The 20,502-nt window shown below is 32.0% G+C and overlaps 2 protein-coding genes across 2 annotated transcripts in view; one reads left to right on the top strand and one right to left on the bottom strand.

Annotated features, from left to right (window-relative positions):
- Positions 1–13,349, bottom strand: part of Hacd1 (3-hydroxyacyl-CoA dehydratase 1) — a 40,866-nt gene extending 27,517 nt beyond the window's left edge. Inside the window, exons 1-2 of the mRNA XM_072532825.1 lie at positions 13,131–13,349; positions 372–716 (exon numbers count right to left, since the gene is read on the bottom strand). Of these exons, the coding sequence (XP_072388926.1) occupies positions 372–716; positions 13,131–13,213 (428 nt within the window). The 5' untranslated portion in view covers positions 13,214–13,349. The remainder of the gene's footprint in view (positions 1–371; positions 717–13,130) is intronic.
- Positions 13,350–13,972: 623 nt separating this feature from the next.
- beta3GalTII (beta-1,3-galactosyltransferase 6) lies at positions 13,973–18,059 on the top strand. Its single transcript, XM_072532824.1, has 2 exons — positions 13,973–15,106; positions 16,873–18,059. Exons 1-2 carry the CDS (start codon positions 14,304–14,306, stop codon positions 17,165–17,167), a joined length of 1,098 nt encoding a protein of 365 aa, XP_072388925.1. The 5' UTR covers positions 13,973–14,303; the 3' UTR covers positions 17,168–18,059.
- The last annotated feature ends 2,443 nt before the right edge of the window (positions 18,060–20,502 follow it).

Raw genomic sequence — 20,502 nt, forward strand, 5'->3', positions numbered from 1 at the left:
CGTCATTATACTTCGTTGACCATCATTATATTTCGTTAATACGTGATACACTAGTAAGATACTCTTACAGACCATATTCCGACATCACGTACTCCCCATAGCTCAATATTTTTGATAACCTAGATATCTGGGATGACATAATTTTCCACTTAGAGAAAGTGAAAGCAGCATGGCTTAAATCTAGATAATTGTCTCCATTTATATTGCTAGTGCAATTTAGGAGTATATAGTAGGGTAGTCCACTATTACTTCGGTATACGGTATACAATAAAACTAATGTTTAGTGGTTTAATGGTATTAACTTCCATTCATTATTTGTTTTACCTGAAGAAGAAATACATTTCGGAAATAAATTTTGGAAATCTACTTACCTTAACCAAGTCAAAAAATATGGCACTGCATTAACTAATGAGAGAGCATACATAGAGTATCTAATAATTTCTGTGATGGACCAAGCCAGAAGACACAAAGTTAAACCTATAGAGTCCCGAGGCGCTTGAGTAGCTATCAGAACACCGATCACCACAACTACTCTGGAAGCTACTTGAACAGCCGTGATGATGGGATTTGATTTCACTATTCCTATTGCTGCATGCAACACCTCTAACACTGCCAAATTCTGGAATATATTAACTGTCCATTGGACTGTGTCGTAGAGAGACTTCGTCGATCCGAATAAATAATATATAATTACTTGAAATAGAAGATATGACCAGCTGAAACAAAAGTTTATTGTTAATTTCAAAAATTAAAAATGGCAAAAAATCCACACATTTGGACTTTCAAACGAGAATTTTGTATAAACTATTGGGCCAAATGTAGCACAGCTCAAATTAAAGCTTTTTTATGTACTTTCCACAAATCAAGTGGTCTGTGGTACTTTCACTCAATATTCTGCTCGTGTTACCCTAACATATTAATTTGATACAATAAAAAAAAATAATTAAAAACATAGTTTTTGCACCTTAAAAGTGCCATAAAAAATTATAGCCAACAGTTTGGAGTTGCAAACACTTGGAAGTTACTCCAGGTATTGCCCTTTATAACGCTGTGCTGTTTTCAAAAATTCACTAATTAATGCATGTTTTTTTCTCTACAGCTTGGACTATCAATATAATTATATCAATTAGCAGTCGTCTCAAGTAAATTTACTAAAACGTATTCGTATGTATGGCTTGAAGAAATTGCTGGAATGGGAGCTCAGGAAGTCGGTTCTTGCCTTTTGAAACATCTAGAAAATATACCAAATTCTATTGAAAATCTGATATTTTGAACGGATTCTTGTGGAGATCAGAATCGCAATATTAAACTTATTCTATTTATGGCCAGTCTTCTTCAAACAGTCATCATTAAAAAACTATACTTAACTTTAATTTTATTAATAATATTTTGGTGATATTGAATGCCAATTAAAAAGTCATCTAAGAATATATAATCCTATAGACTACATAGGTAAACATCATACAGTCAAGTCGCATATGTACATCATGCTAATGACTCATTGATAACCAGTTGCAGTAAACGACTTCCCAGAAAATTAGGTAAAAACTGCATTAATGGTCATATTTTAAAATACATTAAAATAACATTAGGGTAGGTATAAATTTGTTACAATATTGCAGTTGAATTGATTCTTTGCCAGTGTTGACATTGTATGTTTGGTGGAAATATTTAAAAATGCCTAGACGTGTGTTAGATGTAGATAGTCTAATTTGTAGTGTACATAAGTATTTTACGGATGAAAAAGAAAATGGCGGTCCTTTAAAATCGGTAATGTCTGTTCAACAACGCGTATGTGATGCTCTAGGAATTAGTGAAACCAAACTAAGAGGAGTATTACAAAATCGCAATAATGAACGGCCGAAAGAAGATCACCCAAAAACTCGCCTATCATTGAAAACGAAAGATATTCCAGATGGAAAAAAATTTGAAATTCGTGATACCATTTATCGAATGTGAGCCAACAAGGAACATGTGACCTTAAATACAATTCTCTCGGAATTAAAAGATAGAAAATTTGACGAAATTGGCAGAACAAGTCTATGACAAGTGATACATAATTTGGGTTTCAAATTTCAAAAGGAGGATAACAGAAAAGCCCTTTGTGAAAGAAGTTCTGTTGTGCATAAAAGAATTAACTTTCTAATAAAATATTCTAAATTAAAAGAAGAAAGGACAAATTTTATATATTTAGACAAAACATGGATATTTTCTAGGGGTGCAACCAGGAGAATATGGCAAGATGATAACGTAAAGTCTATCAAACATACTGATGGAGAAGGGAAGCGACACATAATTTTACATGCAGGAGGGAAATCGGGTTTTATAGAAGGTGCTGATTTAATATTTTCATCTAAATCAAAATCAAGTGACTATCACGATAATATGAACACAGAAATGTTTGTAAAATGGTTACAAGAAAAACTTCTCCCAGGTTTAAGTGAGCCTAGCGTAATTATTTTAGACAATGCACCTTACCATTCTGAAGTATTAAACAAAAGTCCAACGAATTCTTGGACTGTTAATAAAATTAAAGAATGGTTGACAAAGCAACATATACCATTTACACAACATATTTTAAAATCAGAATTATTACGCTTGGCAAATATCCACGCAAAACCAAAAACCTTTGTTGTGGATCAGATTATTGAAAGTTACGGTCATCAAGTTTTACGTCTGCCACCGTATCATTGCCAGTTTAATCCCATCGAATATATATGGGGAATAGCAAAACAATATTATGACAACCATATTGGGCCTAACGGTTATAGCGACGACGCAGTTCGGGAAACTTGGCGAAAGGCACTTTCAATTGTAACTCCAGAAGTGTGGTGCAACTGTATATTAAAGTGCGAGAAACTAATAGAAGATTGGTGAACTCGTGAAAATAAAATAAACGAAATAAGTCCAATCATAATAACAATTAAATGGTGATGACAGTGATGATGATGACGATTATGATATTTTTGATGATAATGACTGATTTTCATTTTTGTTGGCAAGTTAAATTTTTTTATTTTTCATTAGAAATTCTCGCCATGGAACAAATATACATAGACCATATTTTCTGTGTGAAGTGTAATATAAAATTATTATTAGGTTTATATTAGCCACATTAGACTCCATTAATGAAGTAATTCTCCTTATTATACTGTCAATTATATAAAAGATTTTCCATTATTATTTAATTAAAAAAAGTTATGGATTATTTTTCATTTCATTTGACCAGTTGATATTTCCTCAAAGAGCAGGTAATTAAAATTGGGATACTTACAATAAAATTTTTAATCCGAAACCCGCGTAAATATAGCGAACCGACTATATATCTTTATGATACCTAATTTTAATGCAAAAGACGTATGGATCGACATGGAGTGACGTGGAAGATCAACCCAGCAAATTTTTTGTCCTTGATAGAACAGCTCTGGCTCAAATTTCGGCAGAGCCAAAGGTGAATGACATAAAAACTATCTGCATCCGATTCCTGATAATGCTAAATCTCTAAAGCAGAATCAGGAAACAAACGATAAACATCTACGACAAAAACACTGTGAAATGAAATTCTGGTGAAATTTGTTTCATTTGTCATGTTTTTAAGCCTAGTTTATTAGGTGCGAATGGTCAAAACCCTACACTGACACTTGTGAATCATAAATTGTAAATTTTCGACAACCCAATATCGGTAGGTAGATTAAACAGAAGAACTTTATTGCGAGCGGCTGTTAAAAAGGATATCTATTTATAGCCACGGCCGGACCAAAAACGTAAAAAAACACGTTTTTCGATCTTATTTTCTCTCGTTATAACGGGATCTTGAGGGATATAGTTCATCTCATAATAACCGTGTTCGTTATAGAGCTAGTATACTGTACTTAAAACAACATTGACGTTTTTATTTATCTGAAACATAAGCACCTTTTATCAAAACTTTTTCCCCGATTCTTGTCTGAACACAATAAATCGAACCCATAATTTTGAAAACACTTTGGTTAAAAAATATATTTTTGAAAAAATATCTACATAAAATCAAGTGGTAAATTCATGGATACACTTCTTAACAATTTTTGGTTTTACTAGGGTACGATGATAACTTTTAAATTTAATTTCCCAATAATTTCTATTTTTATGAATTGGATACATTCGGCTAAACCACATCCAATAATTTAAGAAAAAAATTAAACTGTTTATTGGTAACCTGATCAGATTTTAATGTTCGAAAAACTTAAACAAATATTTTTATAATCCTTCATCAATAATTATATAATATTTGACTGTATGTTAGAAAGATAAGTATGTGTATAACTTTACTTGTCGAATTTATTTAAACCTTGCTTATCATCTTATCAAATACGAAACTACCGAGATCCTATAAATAAAAAAATATGTAGATAAAAATTCATGAGAAAAAATTTCAAATCTGTCAGTAACAGTTGAGTTATAGCAACGAATATAGTAATAGGCAATAGGTTTATAAACGTATTTAAATGATTTTAAGGGCAATTTAATTTTAGTATTCTGTTTATTTCTGTTTTTGTTTATTATGTATATTTTAATAGTCTGTTTTCTTTAAACTTTGAACTGTGTTGTAAGAATAGCGATGAAATTTTTGTTTTTTTTTTAATCGCTTTTAAAAATGCTTCGGGATAAGCAGCATAGTAACCAAGAACATTAATTGTATGATCCTTATTCTATTAATGTTAAAAAAAATTAATTTAAACGATCTTATTGTCCTTAAAAAAATCTACAAAATAATTTTTAAGTACTTTATAGTTTAAAAGCTAACCCGAGTTATGGAGTTATGAGTAAAAAACCAATTACATATTTTAGGAGATATCAGAACGCGTATACTGGAGCATTGTAAGATACACATAATGTACTATTAAGGCCCAGACATACTTTCACCTATCCTTACAAGCTAGTAGAAGTTGTTTTTTAAGTTGAACTAAAATAAATTCATAACATTTTGATTAAAAAAAAATTGTATTTATAGCTGTAATTTCTTGTCAAGGAGTGGTTTCTATAAGGGTAGTAATTATGTGATAAACAAATAAAACAGTAAAGAAATATAAATTTAATGTCTATTATTATATTAAATAATTTCAAATTGCTTAAATTTACAATTATATGATTTTTTTCTAATAGGGGTCGTTTTCACCCCTAAAAAATAAAAGCCAACCAAGGACACAAGGCCAATTTTGAAGTGGACGATAAGTATACAATAAATCCAAATTTCCATGCAAATCAGTGGAGACAAGGTATTCAATGCCATTATTTTAATTATATCTAATCTAGATGAGATTTACGGGTTAAATTGTGATAAAATCTTAAATTATGTTATTTAATGTTAATTTACATTCATTCACTTTATTAAAAGATGATTTAAATCAATTACCCGCTTTAACTTACAATTATACTTCTTTTTCTAAAAGGGGTAGCTTTCAGCCCTAAAAAATAAAAAGCAACCAACGGAAAATTACACGGTATCGCCGTATTTCACTGGACTAAAATGGATCGATTTTCAACAAGATATGTAATAATATTGCAAAAATTACTATTCTATAATATACTATATCGTAATAAAACATATAACAAATAACTTTAACGTTATATGCACATTTTGGTGCACTTTGTACTGAGTAATTATCACTAAACTAATACCTAAATAATAACTTTTTTTAGTGGGGTCAACTATATTTAAATAAACCGGTACCCAAACACGTAATACAAAAATAAATATTATTACACAGGACAATGCTAGCAAAAACGTATTTGAATTGGAATTTCAGATAATTTGTTTGGTGAGCTTTTTTTAAATCAGTTATAAACAAACAGTTTAAAAAAATGAAATATCCTCTCTCTTAACCAACACTGCTGTCCTTGTTTAATGAAACGAAACAAAAAAAAAGTAGAGACAAGATACTTCAAGGCAATTTTTATATATTTTTAAAATTGTAAAATTATAAAAATAGCTGGTAACACAGTTTAAAAATTTTAAGCACTATCTTATCTACTGTAATGTAATGCAATAAACTGTGTAAATTACGTTGAATACTCCTCAAATTAGACAACTACAAATTTATGCACCGATATGTTAATATATTTTATTTTTATCATAAGATACAAGAACAATAAACATGAAGGTATATATCTAAGAGTGACTAAATTACAGACTATTCCATCAATTTCTGACTGTTTTTGATTACTTGAACTGCAAACAGTTCCTTAAAACTTAAATGTCACCATCTAAACGGAATTTTCTGTTCGCAGTGGCCAGTCTATGAGCAACTATACTCGCGATCATAAAATCCGGGTCACCTTGAAAATTTCAAGTTTCTTGAATATTTTTGCCTCTGGTGCAGTAATAACCTTTTTTGGGCTGATTGATTTTTATTGTTTTTATTAAAAAAGCAGAAAAAAAAACCAAATTGTTGATAAAACAGACATACGAAAAAAATGGAAAATACAGAACGTGGTAAAATATCAGTGAAATTTAAATGACTAATATCGTGACTAATAATCAACAAATTCAATTACATCTTAGATCTAAAGTTTTTGATGCATGCATTATTCCGATATTAACTTATGCGGCACAAACATGGACAATCACAAAAAAGAATATGAAAATACTTAGAGTCACTCAACACGCGATGGAAAGAGCAATGCTAGGTATATCACTTAAGGACAAGAAAACAAACACATGGATAAGACAGAAAACCAAAGTCACCGATGTGGTGCAAAAATCATTAAAGTTGAAATGGGAATACGCTGGACATGTAGCTAGGAGCGTTCTAAACAAATGGCACAGATCAATTTTAACCTGGAGACCATACCAACACAAAAGACCCAGAGGCAGACCTCCTATGAGATGGACAGATGATCTGAAAAGGACTGCCGGGAAAAATTGGCTACAAGTAGCCAACAATAAAAAACAATGGAAAGGAAGACTTGAAGAGGCTTTCAGATGTGGACGTGAATGGCTAGACGAAGAAGAAGAAGAAGAATATTGTGTATTGCCTCCACTTGCTCTAATAACCTCTTGCAGACGACTGGGATACTCAATTTTTCTCCGGATTACATGTTGTGGTATGTTATTCCACTCTCTCACTAACAGATCCTTAAGCTCCTGTGCGTTCTTAGGAGGAGATGTTAGGGGTTGAATACGTTTTTTCAAATCGTCCTAGAGATGTTCGATGGGATTCAGGTCCGGAGACCTAGCTGGCCAGGGTAGCCTCGTAATTCCAACCTAGTCCAAGTATTTCATACTGATCGTGGCAACGTGCGTTCGCGAGTTGTTCTGCATAAAAACGACGTCTTCTCCAAGCCCTGCCATGGTATGCATAACATGTTCTTCCAGAATCTCCGTAATGCCCCTTTGTGCAGTTAAGGACTCATTTTCGATGAAGGGTAATTCTGTGCGGAAGTCGGAAGATACACCTCCCCAAGCCATAACCGAGCCTCCACCGAATGGCATTCTTGGAGAAATGCAAGCTTGTGAAAATCTTTCACCGGTTCTCCTCCAAACTCTTACACGTCCATCGGATCCAGTTAGGCAGAAACGGGATTCATCTGAGAATAACTCTTTGCTCCAATCGTTAATTCCCCAATGTGCGTATTGTCGAGCAAAAGCTAGTCGTGCAACTCGATGCGCCAGGCAAAGTGGCGGTTCTGTAGCCATTACCCGAGAAGATAGTCCAAAAGAACAAAGTCTTCTCCTGACTGTTGCAACGTTAACATTGCGATTTCGTACTTCCTGTAGACGATTTCGATGCATAATCGCAGTAGAGGTCCGGTTTCGTAAAGCCTGAAACACAAGAAAACGGTCATCTCGTGCCGTGGTCGTTCTTCTTTGTCCAGAGCCAGGTCGTCTGGATAGCAAACCCGTCTCCTGAAAGCGTTGAAGCACTCGTTGAACCGTAGAAAGGCTTACGCCAACAGTTCTTGTGACTTGCCGTTGAGTGTGACCGTCTTTCACAAGCGCAACAATTTGTACCGTTTCAACAACAGTCAAGGGTATTTTTGGCAAAAAATAAACAATAATAAACACTCATAATGGCACTAATAAACACTAATGGTGGCAATAATAAACGTTTGTTCGTTGCGTTTGAATGGAAAGTCGAAGCACAATTGAGACATTTAAAACAAGCGGCAGTTACAGGTACCATTCATTTTGGGAAGTGTGCACTTTTCCGCGAAATCGGCACTATTGGAATTCTTTGTTGCAAAGGAAACCACTAAGCCTACAACAATTCTCAGAAACATGCATTAGCTTGTATTTGTTTTATTATTATTTACGATAAAGCCCGTTAAAAATTAAATATCGGTGATTTTCAAGGTGACCCGGATTTTATGATCGCGAGTGTATATAATGGGACAAATTAAAATATGTAACAAATTCAGACGTTTGACTGTTAATTTATTATTATTTTTTAATAGTTATGATAAGAATGCTAAATAAGCAATATTTTATATGAAATATAATCAAAGAACGTATTTAATATTGTTTTATACAAACCACATAACCTATTAATGTCATAAGGATAATCTAAATATGTAAAAATTAGTGACAACTAAATAAATAAGTATGAAGTAACTGCTAAAAACCACAAAAAATACGAAAACTAGACAGCCGGACATTCGTAATAAAAGTCATCTCTGTTCTACAATTAATTTCTTGTCAAATTGAGTGAATTGCTGTATTGTTCCAACAAAATGGTGCCTAGTATTTCTAGCTATTCAAAAATTCGTGAGTTGTGTTTAAAAATTATTACCGCAATAAAACAATCCTTAAAATGGCGGATAAAATTAATATTCCTAAAAATACACTGTGAGTGTTAATATAATTAACTATTATGAGGAAATCTAAAGTAGATAAAAGGTAAAAGGTAAAAGCCCGAGTCTTCCAAAACTAGTTTCTTGTATTTTGTTCAACCGCGATCGTGTTGTACTTGTTTATATACTTAGTAATTTGTAAGTTAACAGGTAACGAATGAAGTTTCTTGCAATAAAAGTGGTGAAATAAGGTAAGTAATTTATGTCTCTAACTAAAAATATTGTGTTTAATTAGGATTGTCTTTTGTTAAACATTTTTTCAGATTACGAACAACATGTTCACCATTGAAGCAGGTAAATTTACACATATTAATTAAGAACGTAATTTACCTATGAACCTGTACGCTCGTAGGAAGGGTACACGTGTGTTCCAAATCCGAGCGAAAAGGTTAATGTTAGAATGTTAACACTTAGAAGGAACGCTTATATATTTACGTCGGTAATATGCCCAGAGCAGAAAACACTAGTTAAAAATACAAGCTTGTCACCATAGCAAGAACAATTGATGATATGGTCAACAATATCGAATCGTCTTGGACGCAAATCAAGAAATTACTTGATTTGCGTCTAATGAAAGATACAACTACAGGAAAAGACATCTACGAAGAAGTAATGAGTTGTATAGAAAAATATGAACTTCAAATAAATTCTGTTACGATAAATATTATGGCGCACAAAACTGTAAATATATTATTTCTAATTATTTTCTCCGAGAGACAATTCAGGTCAACATCGTTGCAAGCTATGATGAGACCGGTCTTCCCACATGTTCGAGCCAATTCATGTCTGCTTCGAGGGAATTCTAGAGCTAACGTCATTTTATATTTAAAGAAGGAACTTTGCTGAGAACAGGGGGTCGAAAATAAATTGTTGTATGGAATAAGTTGTAAAATAAATTAATATAAATTATTGTGTTTTTAGTGAATTAGAATAAGTGTAGAAGACTGTAATAAATTAGAATAAGTGGAAATAAAGATTAAATAAACTAAGTGTTAGAACATTTTAATAATAAATAAAGACAATAAATTAGATTAATAAAAATATAACAATTCCTTGCGGTTTAATTACTAACTGATGGTGCGCCAGCAGTGACAGTGACAGGAAGAGCAAATGGTTTTGTGGCTTTAATATATATCATCACACACACAATCATACAGCATCATTGTATTATACACCAAGAACAGTTGTGTGTAAAAATACTCGAACTGAAACCTGTGAAGGATAAAGTAGTGCAGACAGTTAATTTTATATGTGCAAGAGGTTTGAATCACAGACAGTTCCAAGCATTTCTGTCAGGTGTAGGTTCAGTTACTAAGACATTCTGTATAAGCGATTCTATTTATTGCTTTCTGAAATAAAGATTATTCTTGAAAAAGAGGCCAAGAAATTAGTTTTCTAACTGATGAGCAATGGTTGGCTAATCTGGCTTTCCTGGTTGAGATAACTAAGTATCTCTCTGATCTTAACCTAAAACTGCAATGAAAAGTTTAACTATGTTCGGAGCTTTATGAATATGTTCAAGTTTTCACTAAGATCATATTATTGAGGAAACAGTTGGAACAAAAGCAATTGGTTCATTGGGAGATCTTATCTTCCAAAAATCAAGAGGCATTGGTCTTAACCAAGTGCGCATTGTTGTTGCAAAGATTAAGTAATGAGTTTGATGAGATATTTGCAGACTTCAAATCACAAATGCCCAACATAAAAGTTTTCCAAATTGTGTTTGATGTTGAAATTGAAAGCGCCAGACTAAACCTAGAGTTAGAATTGATTGAAATATAAAACAACTTTCTTCTAAAACCGGTATATTGCAAACAGCTTTTTTCACACAAGAAACATAAATCAAAAACCAGATCATTTTTAACAGACAGCCATCTTATAGGCATTCTGCTCTTGGCCACTTCTAAAATATCAGATGACATATATGCATTGTGCAAGCAATAAAAATGCCAGTGATCTCATTAGTAATTTGTAAAACTGATGCTTTCTTTTTTAATAAATAATCCATAATGAAAAATACCATTGTATTTTATTTTTATTATATTTTAGTAGCTAGGAGAGTGCTATATACATATATATATATATATATATATATATATATATATATATATATATATATATATATATATATATATCTATAAATTTGCTATTGGGTATTTCTTTTGGACTGCTACGGTTACAAAAATACTAAACCTGGCCCTCGGCAAAATTATGTTGGACACCTCTGCTCTAAGGCAAGTTAGAGCTAAATAGAATCATGAAACTGGATTAATTCTGTCAAGGGAATCTTGTCGCAAGTGAAAACTTAAATATGGATTAAACTTTTATAAGGTTGAGTTATAGGTAACAACTAAGTGTACTTGTAGTTTAATATATTTTAACATATTTTCTTCTAGACAAAGGAAAAGTCACTGTTAACAGCAACACAAAAGCAAGCCAGGCTCATTTGGGCAAAATCTATCTTTTGTGGTCACTAGAAGATTTGTAACAAGTAATTTTGAGCGAATAATGAAAATTTGACGTATATGTTGATGATTACTGCAAATGAGTTATTCACACGAAGCATGAGGCTTTTTACAAAGACTGTTTGAAGTGGACCATAAAATTTCCTAAATGAGTGATGATTTGGGATTGGATGGCAGTTTCAGGGTTAGGATGTTTTTAACTTACTGAGTGTACCGTAAATGTTATGAAATATCAACAAATAGCTCAAAATAGTCTACTACTAAGTATTGTGAAATTAAATGCTGAGAGTAATTATATTTTTCAATAGGACGAAGTGGCCTGTCATAAGTCCAGAACCACAAACAACTGGTTTGGAACCAATAGAAGAAAACAAATTTTCTCATTTACAAACCGAAAGAGCAAAGTTATGAATAAGATATTAAAAAACAGAGCTTTGAATATTTTTAGTTGGAGACAGATATTGAATATGCTTTGGATAGGCCATCAGACAAATGCATCAATATTATAAAAACTAAAAAAATATAAATAAAAAGTAAATCTAACAACCAATCACATGATATAGTTAAAAATCATTAAAATATATCTTATAAAAAATAGGTAAAAGACATTGGAGTAAACGTGAAACATTGATTGATAAGGTCCCCCTACTGATATTACAACTATTAGTCTGAAGCTTCAGTTTCAGAATGGACAAAAATCAATTAACGAACAAGAAAATAAAGAAACATCAGCAAGGTCAGCTAACTTACTTCAAATGTAATTAATATGGCTAAATAAACATTTTGAATATGTTTAGTTGAATGTGTATAATTGAAACTATGTCAAACTGCAAGAAGATATATACATGCAAATATTTAATGTTATTACAATAACATATGCAAATATATGTTTGCAATCTGTTATTAACAGATAAAACTGAAACAGCATTAGTATTGCAGAATAATAAAAAGAAATTGTGTACTTATTACATATCAAAATCTGAAAACCAAAATATTCAAAAATGTTTTTAAATAATACAATTATATTATTAATAAATATTTAGACAATAATAGTAACAAAGTAACTATTGGAATATACTGCAAAAACTCTCAAAAATTGTATACAATATAATAATTACAAAAAATTATGGACAAAGTATTCAAAAGATCTAAGCACCAAATCAAATGAACCAGATCCACATATTGAAATAAAAAATATACAAGGGGCTAATAAATCAATCAGATTAAATAGTTTACAAAATATTAATATTTATTTGTGAAAATTTCAACATTTTTATACAGTAGAAGAGCAAAGCAAAATAGGATAAACATGAAATGAGCAAGTACACATGATTATGAATGTTAAAAATAAAAACTTTGCAGGGAAGACTGATTTCTTGATTTGAATTCCAACTTATTAAAATAGAATTTTTAATGAAAAACTGTATAAGAAATAATAAGAATAGACTTGTTATACTCATGTTAATTCAAAATAAGTAGGCAAAGAGAAAAAAGAAAGTTTAAAAATGTTAAATAAATGATAATAAGTTACAGTGACCTCTAACTATTTAAGATCTAAATTAAGTATCTAAGTATCTAAATTTGTATACTGTTATTGCTGTTATTTAAGATGTATTCACTGATGCCGTTATCTGACCTAACAGCATCGATAATATTGATAAGTATGGAGACTATTTTATTTAAAAAAAGAATTAGAATCCCAGAAAAAAGACAAATACAACAGAGTTTTAACTTTATTGAAATAAATATACTTATGGGATTCTGTGAAAATTTAATCTATATTTTTTTTGTTACAATTTGTATAATAATTATTAATGAAGGAATGGTTGTACATACCCTAATGTTTGTAATCCATTATAAAGTATGAGATATGAAGTGATAGCACCATTCCCTTTTTTACTTCTAGATTCTTTTGCCATTTTTAACGGTGCGTTTACAAACTTAACTCCGAGAACTAACTGCTAACAATATTCCATCATATTACAACTTACAACAGGACAGGTACCACCAATAACCAATTATTTAATATTCACACGTGCAAGTACCAACACCAACCAATCAAATCAACGAACTAGAATGACGTAACCCATGATACTATGACTAACAAGATAGGATCTTCCCGTAGCACAAAATCGGTCGTGTTCGCGCATGCCGTCATTGGAGATCAGATTTAAATTCTTGTTAAAGTTAAATGGGATTTTTATGCATTCTGTGATGAAATTATTTAATTAGCAAAATAATAATATTAAATAAAGGTTTATTAATTACAATAATCGTACACAAAAGGATATCTCCAAACTATTTAATAAAGATTATTTATTGACACATACAAAAAACTGACATTACGAACGTGCAAGTCTCCAATTACGTCACGACTTATGCGCAATATCTTATCTTCTTAATCATAGTATCATGACGTAACCTACGTTCGAGTTTTAACACCAGTGCAAGTGCCACAAAATTTTTGTTTTGACATACAAGACATTGTCATTGTGAGTGAAGTTAGTAACATGCAGGAAAAATCATAGTAGGACGGGCTTAAAATTTGTACGGAATAAAATGTGAGACAGAAAAACAAATATATTTGAGCGAATATAGCGAGGCAGCATAACAAATAACACATAGTGAAGTATGGTGCCGCCATAAGATGGAAACCATATACCGCAAGGAAAGAACCACTTATGAATAAAGTGGCGTCTCATTAAATATTAAAAAAGTAAATTCTATATTAAACTACTTTGTAAGGTAACAATATAAAGATGCAATGTGAGGATAAACTATTTTCGTATTCAACAGAATGGATTCAATAAAGTATGTTTAAGAATCTACCAATCAACAATAGCCTCCGCCTATGAAATCTTGAAAGTAGTACAAATGTCATAAAATGATAAAAAGAAGATTCTTATAACCACCCTAGTATTTAAGTTAAATTTTAAATTTAAAAACAAACAAGTAACCCATTGCGATTTTAGTAAAAATGTTACTCTATTTTTTATATTTTTAAAAGTCATGAATAGATTTCTAAGAAAAAAGATTCAGACTTTAGCCGTTGTGTTACTAGCTTTTATTTTAGGATGTACTTTTACAATAGGAATTATGCCTATAGATCGAACATGTAAAATTGATAATTCTGATAAAGAATTCAACATAATGAAAAATTCTAAATTTAAAAATCCAGATATTATTATTTTAATACTCTCTGCACCGAAAAACTATGAAAAAAGAAGTATTGTGAGGGAATCATGGTTAAAATTGAAATCTAATTTGAATGAGGAGAATACATTCAAAGTAAAACATTTTTTCGTTATAGGAAATTTGTTCTTACCAAAAGAAGAAAGTTTAAAAATTTCTTCGGAACAGCTTCAACACAGTGATATTCTAATGTTGCCTGTTGTAGATTCTTATAAGAATCTAACAGATAAAATAAAGTATAGTTTTCAGTGGCTTGATACTCAATATGATTATGGATTAGGTTTTAAATATGTTTTAAAATGTGATGACGATAGTTTTGTCAATTTAGATAAGGTAGTAGTAGAGCTAATGAAGTTTGAAAGCAAATATATGAAAAGAATGTATGATAAAAATACTGAGGAATATGTAATTTCAATAAATTATCAGCAAGAAGGTAGGAATGAAGGACTTAATTTGTATTGGGGTTACTTTAATGGAAATGCTCGAATAAAAAGTAGGGGAAAATGGAAAGAAACTAACTGGATTGTTTCTGACAGATATGTGCCATATGCCTTAGGAGGTGGATATATTCTTTCAAAAGGATTAATATCTTATATATCCAGGAATATGAAAGAATTAAAGTAAGTATAGCAATAGTTAACTAGAAGGTTTAATTATTATTTTACTTATAAGGTTTAAGTTAAGATAATAGTAACATATAAACAATTTTTTGTGTTTTCACAATTTTGAAAACACAGTGTGAGTTGTCATCCTAGCCTTTTATATACAGTTCATTCAAATTTCATATTCCCAACTGTAAACAACATTATGTAGTCAGAGAACGACATAAAATCGCTGACATACGCACATCGTATTATTTTAAGTTGCAATTCGCATCGCTGCGCTTCTATCGTTCAGAAGAAATACATGGTCCTATCTCCGCAATGTTATTTTCTTAGCGTGGAACGCTCTATAGCAATCTAATAGGCTTAATATTATTTATTCGTGATATATAAATAGTTAAACCAGATATATAATCCAACTAAAAATAATTTAGAATTCGCTTCCGCTAATGACCTCGTTTTTTTTTTCTTCATTTTTACAATAAAAGTAATTTCTTTTGTTATTTTTTTTTTCGTGAAATATTTTTAACTCAACTGATATGCACGAGCCACGAAGTTTTTTCATATATTCCGCTTGGCTGTTAAAAATAGGTTACACTTCGAGGGTTGTCTTTTTAGTTTTGCATATAGTCATAAAGACAAAAAATATATAGACTTAAAGTACTTTATTGCTTTTCAAAATATGTCCCACCAAGATCGATATACTTGTGCATACATTCAAACCAATTGGTAAACCAGTTATTCTAGTTTTCAGTCGACACCTGCAAAATCGCTGTTTTAAAGGCATTGACGGCTTCTTCTGACGTCTGGAATCGCTGCCCACCTATGGAATTCTTGATCTTTGGGAACGTGAAAAAGTCATTCGGACTTAGGTCAGGGCTATACTATACAGTGGATGGTTTAACAATTCGATGCTTTGAAGCTTCAACAACTCTATTGTCTTTTGGGCATTGTGAGCACTTGTATTGTCCTGATGTGGGATGATTCTCCATTGTGTGTTGCTTTTTCGGAGTTTTGCGATAACTTCTGGTAAACAAACGGTTATATATCAATCAGAAGTAACCGTTCTTAGATCTTCTGAAGTAATTGTTACCATATGACCAGGTTTTGCCACAAAGTTGCGACCATTTTCGTTGACACATTTCGAGAACGGATTGCTTTTGTTGGTTTTTCCTCAGAGTGAAACACCCACACAACGGATTGGCGTTTATTTCCCAGTTCGTAGGAGTAAATCCAAAATTCATCGTCACTAACAATACTATAAACGTTTGTTGAACCGTTCCAATGTTTTTCGACGCCAATTGACGCGAACCGCTTTTTGCTCTTCTGTGAGCAAATGAGGGATCCAACGGGAAACCAACTTCGTAACACCCAGTTCTTTATGTAGAATATTTTGGATCGAGGTCTTTGAGATGCCTCTATTTCCCGGTATGTTAAATGGCGGTCATTCTTAATTAGCTGACGAATCGCATCAATGTTTTGCTGTGTGACTGCTGTTTTGGGTGGTCCTGGCCTGGATTCGTCGCTGAGACTGAAGCGACCACGTTGAAATTCGCAATACCATCGAGAAATAGTTGACTGGTGTGATGCTTCATTCCCAAACACAGAAATGTTGTCCCAAACACACTCGATTTATGTCAACAAAAGATTGAGGTTACATTTGTGTCGGAAGATTTTATTGGTGGCGCCCTCTAAGCGGCTATATGCACAACTAAAAAGACAGACCTCATATAATAAATATTTTCAGCATACCAAATAACATAGTTATTGATCCTTTTTTTAAGGTCCTTTAATTCAGAAGATGTAAGTGTGGGACTATGGTTATCTCCAGTAAATAACATTGTCAGAATTCATGATATCAGATTTGATACAGAATGGACTTCTAGAGGATGTAAAAATTATCACCTTGTTACTCATAATGTAACGCCTGAAGAAATGAAAAACTTTTTTGAAAATTTGGTAAAAACTGGCAAAATGTGTACACGAGAAACAACAAAAAGAGTTCATTACATGTACGATTGGAATGTTCCTCCAAGTCAGTGTTGTAAAACCATTAATGAAATGAAAATATTATTGTAAATGGGGAACAAGACATGTAGTATATTTGACGTTTCGATTTCCACTTGGGAAATCATTCTCAAAATACAAAACATTAATATTTAGATATGGTAGTATGTACCAAAATGATGGTTTATTGAAAATCTGTTGTCAATAGATGTTGGATTAAACAAATTGGTAAAATACTAAAATATTATGTTAGTAAATCCATTTGTCGAGTTATAGCATTGAAATAATAAATATAAAAAATTGTAAAACATGAAATCTCATAGCTAGTATTTACAAATTATGACCATCTCTATATGTATTCATAACGATTATGATTTAAATCATGTTCTCCATCTAAACACTCTAAAATGCCTAAGGAACACAACTTATTTTTCATATATGCCTACATCAATTTTAATTGGATTTTAAAAGTGACATACCGTTATAATCCCTGATTAGTCTGCAATAAATTTAGCTTAATTTTAGTGTGTTATGATTTCTTTATGATAAAATAATCATAGAAAAACTAAGAAGTGCACTAATTTAATGAAAAAGTTTAACATAAGTCAATATATAACATAAAAATCTAACAAAAATGTGTTTAATAATCTGTGTTTCCTTCAGCAGTTTTAATTACAGATTGACACCCCCTTGGTACGCTTTAAATTAAATTATTAATTTCGTTTTGAAGCAATAGGATCCCTTCCTGTTTAAGAAGATCTTGAAGACCTTATCTAGTATAAATATTGTGCAGATGAGGAGCAATCTGTCTCTGAAGCCTATCCCATACATGATCGATTGGATTAAGATCTGGCGATTGTCCTGGTCACAGAAATGAAAAGTATGGAAATGTTAATTAAATAAATATTATTTACAAAAGATAATTTTATTTTATATTATTTTAATTATATTAACGACAGGTTAATTATTTTTTTTATCTCATCATTTAATTATCATCTAAATTTAAAGAGTGTTGAAGTTTAATCGATAAAGTAAGTCATATGACGGGAGTAGGTTCTAGTAGGTAAGGAACTATTTCTAAAATACGCAAAGAAGCTGCGAAGGGAGGACTAAGGCCCATAAAAAGAAACAAAAAAACGCAAAAAATAGAGAAAACAGAAGAAAGTTCACTTACGACGCAGTAATTCACACGTGGCTCTCGAGCCATCGTGCATAGTTTTTTCTTTAAGAATTTACCGCCGACATTGAACAAAGTTTTTGCAATGGTTAAAAAAGACAAAGAATCAGCAAACATGTCACGCACAACAATGTGGAGAATACTCCATGAAATGAACTTTGTATTTTGCAAACGAGGAGTAAAGTCGGCCATGATGGAACGGCCCGATACTCTAAAATGGAGGCATTAGTATTTGCGTGAAAAAAAATTTCGTTCCCAAGGATACACCGTCGTTTATTTGGATGAAACTTGAATTAAAAAAACTCAGCAGACTATCATGATGAGATGGATTGTCCTATATTTGAACAATGGTTTAACGAAAAGCTGCTTCCTTATCTTCTAGAGAAAACTGTTGTGGTGATGGAGAACGCCTCTTACCATTCCGACAGAGAGAGAAGACGTGATTCCGACACAAGCGTTTAATAAAGTTCGAATTAAGACATGGTTGCTGGAGAAAGATATCTTTTTTGAATCATCTATTTTATATGGATGATTTAAAACTATTGACTTCCACTCGAAGCCACCTGAATGAGATGCTAAAAACTGTAGAAACTTTCTCTAATGATATTAGTATGCACTTTGGTCTTGGCAAGTGCCGTGTCTTAAATATAGTCAGACGAAAGGTTCAGCCCGGCGGATTCGATATGCAAAAATGGCCAGAACATCGAGGTCATGGCTGAAAATAATGTGTATAAATACCTCGGAATAAAGAAAGCGCGAAAAATTGATTGATGAAATTGCTGAAGACAATTATTCCGATTACCTATGTGACTTGCCAGATGAAATCAGGAGATCAACCAGCATACCTAAACTAGGGTACGCTCCCTATTCACCTTCTAGTGAAAGAACGTAAGATCTTATACGACAATGATAACTGCCACCCAACACTGGTGAAAACCGAGGTAAGGGAACAAATGCTAAACGAATGGCAACAAGAATGGGAGGCACAGACAGAAAAAGCACAATGGACAAAGACACTAATTCCAGATGTGAAAGAGTGGTATAAATGTAGGTTTAAAAGAACAAATTACTTTTTTACACAAGTCCTGACCGGACACGGCTCATTTAGATCTTATATATAACGCATAAGGAAAACTGAAGACGATTTATGTATAGAATGTGGAGTGCGCGACGACGCAGAGCTTTGCGTATTCCATTGCAACGTTTTTTATGATAAACAACAATATATGAGAACAAGACTAGGAGACACAACACCGGAGAATGTAATGACTGTAGCCATGCAAAATGCATGGCGTAATAGTAGACCTAATAACAGAAATAATAAAAAAAAAGGAAAGAGGAGACAAGCTGGGAGATGAGAGAGTGACAGAAGTCTGTAAGACTTTTATTAGACCAGATAGTAACATATGGTTCGCGGCTATGAAAGAAGAACTGCAATCTTTCGAGGTAAACTTAGTATGCGAATGTGTTCCTGAAGATGGTTGTGTAGGGAAGTGTAAGTGGGTATTCAAACGAAAGGTTAACAACTCAGGTAAAGTGAAATATCGTGGTAAAGACTGGTAGCACAGGGTTACACTTAAAAGTTTGGAGTTGATTATAATGAAACCTTTTCTCCAGTCATAAGGCATTCTACATTAAGACTTATTTGCTTTGTCAGCAAATTTGAATTTGGATGTTTTTCATCTTGATGTAGCGACTTTTCTAAACGGTGATCTAAAAAAATGTTTTTATGACAGCACCTGAAGGTTTAGAAATCGAAAATAAACAAAGTGTTAAGGCTCAAGAATGCCATATGTGGTTTAAAACAGTCAGCTTGGACTTGGTATGAAAAAATCGATAATTTAAAGTTGAAATAAATGAATGTTTCAAAATTAAAGATTTGGGAGAAATTAAGAATGGTTTAGGTATGAGAGTAATAAAGAGGATGGTGTTATAACTTTAGATCAAAAATCCTATTTTGAACAGTTTTTAAAACCAACACAACCAAGCTAAGAAATGCGATGTTTTGCTGACGTACTGTGCGCACAACATTATGAGTCCTACGGCAGACAGCCGCTATGCCTACACTTTATAGAAGCTTTTAGATTGTCAGGTAAGTAGAAATTAGAATAAGGTACCCTAAAAAGGCCCCACTAAAATTAAATTTACAAAGAAACAACTGCGTTATGTTAAATTTTAGGCGGTTAATCGTCGCTTTACACGCGTCATGGGACGGGAGTAACTGGTTAAC

Source organism: Diabrotica undecimpunctata, chromosome 5, assembly GCF_040954645.1.
Source record: "Diabrotica undecimpunctata isolate CICGRU chromosome 5, icDiaUnde3, whole genome shotgun sequence".
Lineage (NCBI taxonomy): Eukaryota > Metazoa > Arthropoda > Insecta > Coleoptera > Chrysomelidae > Diabrotica > Diabrotica undecimpunctata.

Coding starts and splice junctions, on each gene's coding strand:
- beta3GalTII (XM_072532824.1), top strand. CDS start 14,304: ATGAATAGATTTCTAAGAAAAAAGATTCAGACTTTAGCCGTTGTGTTA. Junction 15,107..16,872: donor AGGAATATGAAAGAATTAAA/GTAAGTATAGCA, acceptor CCTTTTTTTAAG/GTCCTTTAATTCAGAAGATG.